The 12502-nt window shown below is 42.4% G+C and overlaps 1 protein-coding gene across 9 annotated transcripts in view; it reads left to right on the top strand.

Annotated features, from left to right (window-relative positions):
• LOC106089608 (JNK-interacting protein 3) overlaps window positions 1-11551 on the top strand; it is an 89897-nt gene extending 78346 nt beyond the window's left edge. For 6 of the 9 annotated variants that reach the window (XM_059360521.1, XM_059360483.1, XM_059360324.1 and 3 more), the window contains one exon: window positions 10339-10475. In XM_059360521.1, the coding sequence (XP_059216504.1) occupies window positions 10339-10442 (104 nt within the window). In that variant the 3' untranslated portion in view covers window positions 10443-10475. Of the gene's footprint in view, window positions 1-10338; window positions 10476-10572 lie in introns of those variants that run through there. The other 3 variants (XR_009396438.1, XM_059360408.1, XM_059360280.1) reach the window with 2 other exon arrangements.
• The last annotated feature ends 951 nt before the right edge of the window (window positions 11552-12502 follow it).

Below are 12502 nucleotides of genomic sequence, written 5' to 3'. Positions count from 1 at the left end.
TCATTCTAAGTTTTATTAAAAATGCATTTACTTTCTTTTAAAAAATCCGCAATTACTTTTTGGGCAACCCAATATTTATATTTTTTTTATTTTTATATGAGTCAGCCTTCTATTGCCCTGCACAAAAATGGTTCAGTGCAGAATTTTGTATATAAGATTTATAATGCCAAATTTAAGACAAACTACCAAAGATGCGCAGTTAAAAAATTTTGTTTTCTTTTCATTAGTTTTTATACCCACCACCGAAGGATGGGGGTATATTCATTTTGTCATTCCGTTTGCAACACATCGAAATATCCATTTCCGACCCCATAAAGTATATATATTCTTGATCAGCGTAAAAATCTAAGACGATCTAGCCATGTCCGTCCGTCTGTCCGTCTGTCTGTTGAAATCACGCTACAGTCTTTAAAAATAGAGATATTGAGCTGAAATTTTGCACAGATTCTTTTTTTGTCCATAAGCAGGTTAAGTTCGAAGATGGGCTATATCGGACTATATCTTGATATAGCCCCCATATAGACCGATCCGCCGATTTAGCGTCTTAGGCCCATAAAAGCCACATTTATTATCCGATTTTGTTGAAATTTGGGACAGTAAGTTGTGTTAGGCCCTTCGACATCCTTTGTCAATTTGGCTCAGATCGGTCCAGATTTGGATATAGCTGCCATATTGACCGATCCTCCGAATTAGGGTCTAAGGCCCATAAAAGCCACATTTATTATCCGATTTTGATGAAATTCGGGGCAGTGAATTGTGTAAGGCCCATCGACATCCTTCGTTAATTTGGTCAGATCGGTCCAGATTTGGATATAGCTGCCATATAGATCGATCCTCCGATTTATGGTGTAAGGCCCATAATAGCCACATTCATTATCCGATTTTGCTGAAATTTGGGACAGTGAGATGTGTTAGGCCCTTTGAAATATTTCTTCAATTTGGTCCAGATCGGTTCAAATTTGGATGTAGCTGCCATATAGACCGATTTCTTGATTTATGGTTTTGGGCCCATAAAATGCTCATTTATTGCCCGATGTCCCCGAAATTTGGAACAGTGAGTTAAGTTAAGCCCCTTGAGATACTTCTGCAATATCGCACAGATCGGTCCAGATTTGGATATAGCTGCCATATAGACCGATATCTAGGTTTTAGGTTTTGGGACCATAAAAGACGCATTTATTATCCGATGTCGCTGAAATTTGAGACAGTGAGTTTGGTTAGGCTCTTCGACGCCCTTCTTCAATTTTGGCCAGATCGGTCCAGATTTGAATATAGCTGCCATATAGACCGATCTCTGTATTTAAGGTTTAGGGCCCATAAAAGAGGCATTTATTGTCCGATTTCGCCGAAATTTGGGACAGTGCTTAGTGTTAGGCTCTTCGACATGTTTATGCAACTTGCCCCAAATCGGTCCAGATTTGGATATAGCTGCCATGTAGACCGATATCTCGATTTAAAGTCTTGGCCACATAAAAGGCGCATTTATAATCCGATTTCACTGAAATTTGACACAGTGACTTATGTTCGGCTTTTCGATATCCGTGTCGTATATAGTTCAGATCGGTATGAGGTATATGAGTATAAGGTATGAAATTTTCACCGAATTTTGATGAAAAGAGGTTTACATATATACCCGAGGTGGTGGGTATCCAAAGTTCGGCCCTGCCGAACTTAACGCCTTTTTACTTGTTTTTGCTTATAATCCTGCTTAATAATCTCAAGCGTTATTATGGTAAATATCCAATTATTGGGTATATACATATAAAACCAGTAAGGAAAGTCAAAAGTCTAGCGGTGCCGACTTTATAATACCCTACACCTACCCTATAAGTACAAAGTGGGAGCTATATCTAATTCTGAACTAATTTTGATGGACCTCGGCGGATGTTTTCAGATGGGTTATTAAACAACCCGTATCAAATTTCGAGCAAATATGTTCAAACTGTAATAAATACGGTTGATAAATGCGACATTATTGCAAATTACCCAAATCTGACGAACATATAAATGGTGACTTTTTTTTAGAGCTAGAGGAAAGTGTTTCAAAAAAAAAACTTTATTTGAATCGATAGTACGGTCCATATAATTTATGATTGAAGATTATTTCATGCAATTATTGACCATGACGGTATCGCACACCATTACGTTACGATTTGCATTATCTTTAAAGAAGTACGGTCCAATGATGTCACCAGCCCATAAAGCGCACCAAACTGTGACTTTTTCTGGATGCATTGGTAGCTCTTGCATTGCTTCTGGCTGATCTTCACTCCAAAACCAACAAATTTTTCTCTGATTCAAAAATGAGCTTCGTCGATCAATGGACGAAGCGCGCGATGAACTTTCTTAACATAGCACTCATTTTCATAATAAAATTCCAGAATTTATAAGCGTTGTTCATCTGTAAGACAATTTATGGTTAAATTATAGACCAAACTGAAGATGTTTGACACTGAAACAAAACACGAAACGAGCGTGAACTGCTTAAACCAGTGTTGCTACTTTTAAATCTGAACCGATTTTGACCAAAGTTCTTAGATATTATGGTAGGCATTGAGGAAAGTGTTGCGCACAATTTTGGCAAGATTGTTCAACAAATGAGCTTGCAGTGGCTCTAGAAGTGAACATCGAGCGATATACATATATGAGAGCTATATCTAAATCTGAACCGATTTCTATGAAATTCACTAATAATCTCGAGAGTCATAAGAAAACACTTCCTGCATAATTTCGAGAGAATCGGTTAACAAATGAGCACTTTATTGCAATATTCCTAAAAGTCGGACGAACATATATATGGGAGCTATATATAAATCTGAACCGATTTCGACCGAACTTTATAGAAATTGTGGAAGTCGAAGAAGAAGAATGCGCTTGCAGTGGCTATAGTAGTGAAAATCGGGCGATGGTTAGGTTAGGTTTAAGTGGCAGTCTGCCATCAGACTCATTTAGACGTTTTCGTCCATTGTGCTACCACAGGAGCAGAAGAAGGAAGATGCCTTCTACTTCCTTCCGTTGAACCATCACGATCGCTTTAAAAAGCCCAATAACTTGCGAATGTTCACATCCGCTATCTCAGACAGGTTCTCAAAGAAATGAGAACCTATAGAGGAACTCCTTCTAACTACTAGTGCGGGACACACACACAGAAGATGTTCTATAGTCTCTTCTTCTTTGATGTCCTCACAGCTTCTGCAAATGTCGTTGCTGGCTACTTTCAGTCTGTCAGCATGTTTTGCGATTAGACAGTGACCTGTCATGTTGGACACAATGACTGAGACGTCAGTTCTAGCCAATGACAGCAAAACAGTAGACCTCTTCAAGTCTAGATTAGGCCACATAGTTTTGGAATGCTCACAGCCCCCTCTTTGTGACCATCTATCATTCGTTGTCCTTCGGGCCTGATCATGAAAACTTAGCTTACATGTCGCTAGAGGCATACCCACAGATTCCAGTATCCCTGGAACTTGTAGGGTAGTTCCTAGTCTCGCAAGCTCATCCGCTTTACAGTTCCCTGGGATATCTCTGTGGCCCGGCATCCAGAACAGGTGAATTTTGAACTGTTCAGCCATCTCGCTGAGAGCTCTGCGACAGTCGAGGGCAGTTTTTGTGTTCAGAAATACGTTCTCCAGGGATTTATTGGCTGCCTGGCTGTCTGTCCACCACTTCCTTAATTGGAAGGGTCTCTGCTTGATACACACTGCTATGGTCGGGTAACCTCTTCGATATGACCAGTTCTAGATCTTTAGAGTACAGTACAGAGTACAGAGTACTAGATCTTTAGAGCCCGCCTGTTCGTTTAGTTTGGAACCATCCGTATAGAAGTCTATGTAACTTCTGTTACCAGGGATATCGTAGTTCCAATCGGTCCTATCAGTAATAGTGGTACAGTAATTTTTTATCAAAAAGCGGCTCAGGTAGGGTGTAATCCACACTGCTTGGAACATCGGATATTGTATCAAGTATAACACAGTGTCCGTGGCCACCATATGAGAAAGCTCCCTTAACCTCACGGCAGTGGTTGGTGCAATTTGGGTAGCCACAATGTCCAGAGGCATAGGATGTAGCATTCAATTCAGTGCATCAGATGGTGTCGTCCTCAGTGCGGCTGTGATGCACAATCAAGCCATGCTTTGGATCCGGTTAAGTATTGAGAAGTAGATGGATTTTTGAAGCGCCGTCCACCAGACCACAACACCATATAGCATAATAGGTCTGACCAACTTTTGCCAATAGCTCTCTTGTAGGTGTATAGGACAAGAGTGGCCTTTCTTGCCCTTTCCAAAATGTTGGATTTGAAGTTAAATTTCCTGTCCAGCAAAACATCCAGGTATTTTGCGCTTTCTGTAAATGGAACATTCTCTCCACCCATGGAGACAGGTTCCACTGTAGGCGACCTGTATTTCCTGCTGTAAAGAACTACTTCTGACTTGCACGGATTTATACCTAGACCAATTTCGGTAGCCCACTTTGCTGTTGCTTCTGACTTGCACGGATTTATACCTAGACCAATTTCGGTAGCCCACTTTGCTGTTGCACGTAGAGCTTCCTGAAGCATATCTCTTATAGTGCTGGGAAACTTTCGCCTAACCGCAATTGCCACTTCATCAGCATACTTTTAAGCCTTTTTCTTCCAGAGACAATAATATATTGTTAATGGCTGTATTCCAAAGTAGAGGTCCGCACGCTTCTGGTCCGTGCCGGGATTGAAAAAAACCCCGGACCCTGGTTCTATTCGGTTTGCCAGAACCGCCTCCATCATCGGTCGGTGTCGGTGGGGTGCAACTGGTGCATGGAGTGGGTACACTTCCGATCTTGCTCTGGCCTTACATCACTACGGGAGTATAGACATACTGAATATGTTGCGAGGTGTTGTGCGAACATAGACAGCAGTGGGTCACAAGCGTCGTTGTCGTCGCCTTCTGCGTCCTCGTCGTCGGACTAGGTCCGAATTCTCCCATGCGGCAATATACGCAATTGCATCATCCAGCCCCAATATTGCCAGGCCAGTGCGGGGAAGTGTATCATTTTTATAATTGAATTGCAACGGTCTCCATGCAAGATCGACGAGATTGTTGATTTTATGAGTCAGAAGAACATATTTGTTTCAGCGATCCAGGAGACAAAGCTGATAAACACCTGCAACTTGCACAGTTGTCGCGGATACAATGTGCTACGTAAGGTTCGCTCAAGGAATGGAGGTGGTTAATTGGGGCTTCGTGATCACCATTGCGTGTGGAATAAACCCATCTCGCCTGTGCCAGGCGCTAGTGACTCCTACACGGGGTGCATGGGGATAGCAGTCAGATCCGGTACTTCCGAGATAGAGTTATACAACGAGTACGTACCGCCGGTTGCTAGCTGTGTCCCAATTAATGGCCGAGCTTACAAACCCGACATAAGTGGGTTACTATCTGAGCACAATCATATGGTTCTAGGGGACTGGCATTCTCCCCTAGGTAACGACAAGCGGGGCATAGCTTTGGCAGAGCAGATTGAAGGCTCCACGTTTTGCACGCATTCTCCCCTAGATAACGACCAGCGGGGCATACCTTTGGCAGAGCAGATTGAAGGCTCAACATTTTGCACGGTGAATGAGGATGCCCCAGTAGGATTAGGATTACGAGAAGCTATAGCAGCTCGCCAGACATTTCCATTGCATCCCCTGATCTCCTGAGTGACGTATCCTGGCAAGCCGTTATCTCTTTGGGGTTAGACCACCTTCCTATAATTCTCACCATCGACCGACCACCCGACCTCATTACCTCACCGAACATAAGCGGAATTTGTGGGTGGAACACTTGGAGCAATGTAACTTAGGCACCGGTGTAGGCAAACTGTGGTCTACTGTTAAGTCACTCTCGAGCCTCGGTAGACGGGATGACAGGACCTCAGTTACATTCGGCGAAATAACCGTGACTGATCCGATGAGATGCTCCAGGTTGTTCAACCGTCAATTTATCGTGCGTCCCGAGAATGACCGGGCAAGGAGCCATTCGTATTCGTGGTCTTCGAACCGATGAACAGCCATCACAATTTACCGTGGGCGAAGTTACGAATGTCATCCGTGGCGCCAAATCATCTAAGGCGTTGGGCCCCGACGGAATCTCTACATTGATGTTGAAGAATCTGGATTCACCTGGAGTTGAGTACCTTACCACTATCCTCAACCTGTCTTTGAACATTCTTATAGTTCCCGATGTTTGGAAAAAGGGCAGAGTGATCGCTACTGAAGCCTGGAAAGGACCCGAGTTTGTGGGAGTCGTACAGACCGATCTTCCTTCTCTCACCAGTAGCAAAGAAGCTTGAGGCATTACTCCTCCCGAACCTCGTAGGAGAATTTCCATTCGCCGATCATCAACATGGATTTCGAAGACTGCATAGCACAACAACAGCTTTGCATGCCATCACGGCTCACATTTGCCGTGGCTTCAATCAGCCCAGGGTGTGTGATAGGATGGTCCTCGTGGCACTGGACCTATAGAAGGCATTCGACACAGTCAGCTTTGCACAAATTATTTGAGGACATCGCCAATACATCCCTCCAGCCAGGATTGAAACGCTGAGTCGCGAATTACCTGTGTGGTTGCAAGTCATTTGTGGAATTTAGGGATAAGAAGTCGAAGCACCGTAGAGTGAAACAGGGAGTTCCCCAAGGTAGGGTGATATCTCCGGCACTGTTCAACCTCTACCTTTCCTTCATTCCACCAACTCCAGGTGGCATAGAGATCATATAATATGCGGACGATTGTACGATCATGGCATTAGGCCCCCCACCCATTGTTGACATCTGCGACGGGTTGAACGCCTACCACAACGAACTTTCCTCATATTTCGCTGCAAGAAATCTTAAGATATCTGCCACCTAATCTTCAGCCACATTGTTCACTAGAAATACACGTCAGGTGAATACTGAGCTGACTGTGATGATCGATGGAGAAATGATTCCGACCATCAAGTGTCCCAAAATACTTAGCGTCACATTTGACAGCTCTTACACATTCTCCTCACATGCCACAGCAATTTGCGATAAAGTCAAAAGTAGGAACAAGTACTTGGGGTGCAGACAAAGAAACCTTGTTGACTACGTACAAAGCAACTGGACGGTCTGTGGTAAGATATGCAGCGCCAGTGTGGTCTCGTACGCTCTGTAACACGCAGTGGAATATTATTCAGATCTGTCAGAATGCCGCCCTCCGAACGGCTGTCTCCTCAGTTCTCATGTGGACTACCTCCATCAGGAAACAAAGATCCTACCGGTGCGAAGACATAACTACATGCTGTCTAAGCAGATGAAAGACCCAAGGACTCCATTCGCCCAGTAGCCTTTTACAGTATCTGCTACCTTGTCTGTTTCAATGTTGTCTAGACCTGCTTGATCTAGAGGTTCTCTCTTGTAGCGCTGAACCTCTCGCTCTAGATCATGTAGATCTACCTTAAGGCTTCTAGGCGGTGGATATCTACCCACAAGATGATGATTTGGATGGTCTCTGCGATAACAGCCCAAAAAGGTATTGCTTAGACAGCATGTAGTTATGTCTTCGCACTGGTAGGATCTTTGTTTCCTGGTGGAGGTAGTCCACATGAGAACTAAGGACACAGCCCGTCGCAGTTCGGAGGGCGCCATTCTGACAGATCTGAATATTATTCCACTGCGTGTTACAGAGCGTACGAGACCACAATGGCGCTGCATACCTTACCACAGACCGGCCAGTTGCTTTGTACGTAGTCAACAAGGTTTCTTTGTCTGCACGCCAAGTGCTGACAGCAAGTGACTTCAGGACCTTGTTCCTACTTTTGACTTTATCGCAAATTGCTGTGGCATGTGAGGAGAATGTGTAAGAGCTGTCCAATGTGACGCCAAGTATTTTGGGACACTTGATGGTCGGAATCATTTCTCCATCGACCATCACAGTCAGCTCAGTATTCACCTCACGCGTATTTGTAGTGAACAATGTGGCTGAAGATTTGGTGGCGGATATCTTCAAATTTCTTGCAGCGAAATATGAGGCAAGCTCGTTGAGGTAGACGTTCAACCTATCGCAGATATCAACAATGGGTGGGGGGCCTGATGCCATGATCGCACAATCGTCCGCATATGATACGATATCTATGTCGCTTGGAGTGGGTGGAATGGAGGAAAGGTAGAGGTTGAACAGTGCCGGAGATATCACCCTACCTTGGGGAACTCCCTGTTTCACTCTACGGTGCTTCGACTTCTTATCCCTAAATTCCACAAATGACTTGCGACCACACAGGTAATTCGCGACCCAGCTTTTCAATCCTGGCTGGAGGGATGTATTGGCGATGTCCTCAAATAATTTGGCAAGGCTGACTGTGTCGAATGCCTTCTATAGGTCCAGTGCCGCGAGGACCATTCTATCACATACCCTGGGCTGATTGAAGCCACGGCAAATGTGAGCCATGATGGCATGCAAAGTTGTTGTTGTGCTATGCAGTCTTCGAAATCCATGTTGATGCTCGGCGAATGGAAATTCTCTACTGGTGAGAGAAGGGAGATCGGTCTGTACGACTCCCACAAACTCGGGTCCTTTCCAGGCTTCAGTAGCGGGATCACTCTGCCTATTTTCCAAACATCGGGAACTACAAGAGTGTTCAAAGACAGGTTAAGGATAGTGATAAGGTACTCAACTCCAGGTGAATCCAGATTCTTTAACATCAATGTAGAGATTCCGTCGGGGCCCAACGCCTTAAATGATTTGGCGCCACGGATGACATTCGTAACTTCGCCCACGGTAAATTGTGATGGCTGTTCATCGGTACAGAGACCACGAATACGGCGAATGGCTCCTTGCCCTGTCATTCTCGGGATGCACAATAAATTGACGGTTGAACAACCTGGCGCAGTCGAGAGTGACATAACAGTAGACCACAGCTTGCCTATACCGGTGCCTAAGGTACAATGCTCCAAGTGTTCCAACCACAAATTCCGCTTATGTTCGTTGACTACGCTGTTTATTTCCAGATTCAGCTCGCTGATTCTGGGGTTAGTGGGGTTCATGCAACGAATCCCATCACGCTCGTCTGCGAGTACAACTGCCTGCGCCGGGAAATTGGGCCGCACTTGGAGTATTCATTGGGCCGCACTTGGAGTATTTTTCTTCACATAGTCCGACGACGAGGACGCAGAAGGCGACAACGACGACGCTTGTGACCCACTGCTGGCTATGTTCGCACAGAACCTTGCGACATATACAGTATGACTATACTCCCGTAGTGAAGTGAGGCCAGAGCAAGATCGGAAATGTACTACTCCATGCACCGGTTAGGCCTCATCCACACCGACCGATGATGGACGCGGTTCTGGCAAACCGAACAGAACCAGGGTCCGGGGTTCTTTTCAATCCCGGCACGGACCAGAAGTGTGCCGCACTTCGGGATGTGCCTCTCCCATGACGAAAAAAGACGAACACGCACACTGAGAAGGTTGCCCTTGCCGATGAGGGTTCCATCGGGTCAATCCGGTGCGTACAACCGGCTGCCATTGGATTGTGCACTGTTATAATACCCTGTTGCTGTTGTTGCCACATTTTCATGTGGAGGTGGCAATCCTTGTCAAACTCCTGTAGGTGAGTAAGCTCGTTCCGGTACAAAGGATCGATCGCCCTGTACCACAGTAGTGGTGTAGGGTATAAAAAAGCCCATTATCCCAATAATTTACTGTAATTTTTCGAGGTGTTACAAACATTCTTACGCAATTATTATAACTCACATCTTAAGTAAATAGAAATAAAAAGAGTTTTGTCTATTAAAAAAGCGCACAATCATTTATTGAGTGTGGAGCGTTCCGGTGAACGAGTTTATAGTGTGCTCGTATTACCAGTGGGGGGGTTGGTGAGTTAGATTCCCACCAGAGGCGAGTTGGTCTGACGCTAAGTCTATCTAAATGAGCCGTTTTATAGTGAAAGTGAGAGAGGTTTATGTGTAGCTGCCAAATTTTGCTGTAGCTTTCTGATCATGTGGCAGTTTGCCAGACTGTAGTTTATATGCCCAATTTGTTCATATTTGCAATAACTCAGAAGAGGAATGTCTTACATGGCTTATATACGAATACATTTGTTTTTTGCAATTTAAATAGGTAAATGTACAATACACACTTGTGTTCTTAAAGCAATCACCGTTTTATAACATTAAATAATCTTAATCGCAATTTTGTTCTATAATCGCAATAGCTTATGCAAATTCACACAAGAAATTTAACAAAAGCTTATTTTCAAAAATAACAATATCGCCACCCCTCACTATCGTTTTTAACAAAACCTTGATACTAACTGCACCTTTGTTGTATCTTTTTTTCTAATTTGCCTTTACTTGCAGATGACAATGATATGGAGAAGAGCATTAATCTGGAACAGAATCAGACAATCGAGAATCGTGGTGACAAAAGTTATTTGATTGTTTGGCATGTTAGTCAACGTTAAATTAAATTTTGTGTAAAAATATATATTACCCCCCTCCCCTCATCCAAACTAGCAACCCCATAATTTGTTTAATTAATCCCCCAGCCCAACAACTACTAACAAAATAATAAATATAATTTATTTGATTTAGTTTTTATAAATATTTTGTATACAAAAAGTAGTAGCAGAAGAAGAAGAAGGTGAAAAAGACAACAAATTTGGAGCAAATGTATGGAAGAAAACATAAACTTAAAGAAAATGATGATAACATAAACCATAGATACCATAACACCACCAAATATTTAAAGATTTTAAGAAGCCACAGCAGAAGCCCAAAAGGATTAAAGCTTTTAAAGAGATTTTTGTTTTTAGGTAATATAACCAGGAGTCTAAGTTAATATGGAAGGCATTGTATTTTTCACTTAAGTTGGCTTTCATTATAAGAAAAGAAAAAAAAACAAACAATTTTAGCTTTATATAATATTATGTACTTTGGAACGTATTACAAAAGAAAAAAAGAAACAACCACATCAACACAATTCAAATATTACATGAATATTTATATAATAATTATTATTATTATTACTATTATATATATACAATGTAGACAAGTGATATTGTAATCCTTTAAAACAAAAACAAAAAAAGTAAAACCCATATAAACAACAACAAATTTGTTATTATCTATCATTTGGTATATAAAAAAAATGATAGTAATAATGCAATTAGCAAGCAAACCAATCATATTTTTAAACTTTCTAATCAAAACCCCCCTTCAAATATACCACACACACACACACATACACACACATTTTCTTCTTCTCTCATAACCTTAGACATCACTAGAAACCTATATGGAAATTTCCTTTTTTTCTTTTTGTTTTTGTACACTTGGTTCTGTAAACTTAATTTTGTTTTTAATTTGTTTTAAGCCTTATAATTTATGTACATATAATTTCAAAGAAAACAAAAAGGACCCCCCTCTCCCCCAGCGCTTTGTACATTATTTCTCATTTTATTAAGTTGTGTATTTTATCAAAAAAAACCAAGACATTTTATTGTTTTAAAATAATTTGTTAAATTTGTTTGTAAGCTTTTATTTAAAATAACAAAAAAAGAAACAAAAACAAAACTAGAAAAACCAATAAATTATTTTTTAATTTAATCTTAGCATTTTCCTTTCCTAAAAGGTTTAGAGGCAAGTACTATTTGGTGTAAAAATAAAAAACTAATGGAAGTGCAATCAGTGTTGCCACTCAAGAAAATTCTGTCCTACCAAAGTTTAAGAAAAATCGTACCAAACAAGACCAAAACCTACCAAGTTTGTGCAAGCCAAACATGTGCTATAGAATATATTTGTACCCACCACCGAGCAGTTGGCCATTTTGTCATTCCATTTGTAAACCAGGTTAGGTTAGGTTAGGTTTAAGTGGCAGCCATCAGACTCTTAGACGTTTTCGTTCATTGTGATATCACGGGAACAGAAGAAGGAAGATGCCTTCTTGTTCCTACCGATGAACCATCCAGATCGCTTTAAAAAGCCCAATAACTTGCGAATGTTCACATCCTAAAATCAGACAGGTTCTCTAAGAAATGAGAACCTAAAGTGGAACTCCTTCTAACTGCTAGTGCGGGACACACACACAGAAGGTGTTCTATAGTCTCTTCTTCCTCGATGTCCCTACAGCTTCTGCAAAAGTCGTTGCGGGCAACCTTCAGTCCAGTCTTTCAGCATGTTTTCGGATTAGACAGTGACCTGTCATGACGGACACAACGACTCAGACGTCTATTCTAGCCAATGAGAGCAACGCAGTAGACCTCTTCAAGTCTAGATGAGGCCACATAATTTTTGGAATGCTCACAGTCCCCTCTTTGTGACCATCTATCATTCGTTGCCCTTCGGGCCTGGCTCTGAAAACTTAGCTTACATGTCGCCAGAGGCATACCCACAGATTCCAGTGTCCGTGGAATGTGTAGGGTAGTTCCTAGTCTCGCAAGCTCAACCGCTTTACAATTCCCTGGGATATCTCTGTGGCCCGGCATCCAGAGCAGGTGAATTTTGAACTGTTCAGTCATCTTGT

This window comes from Stomoxys calcitrans, chromosome 1, assembly GCF_963082655.1.
Source record: "Stomoxys calcitrans chromosome 1, idStoCalc2.1, whole genome shotgun sequence".
NCBI lineage: Eukaryota > Metazoa > Arthropoda > Insecta > Diptera > Muscidae > Stomoxys > Stomoxys calcitrans.
The sequence above is the reverse complement of the archived record's forward strand: the minus strand, read 5'-3'. Positions and strand labels throughout refer to the sequence as shown.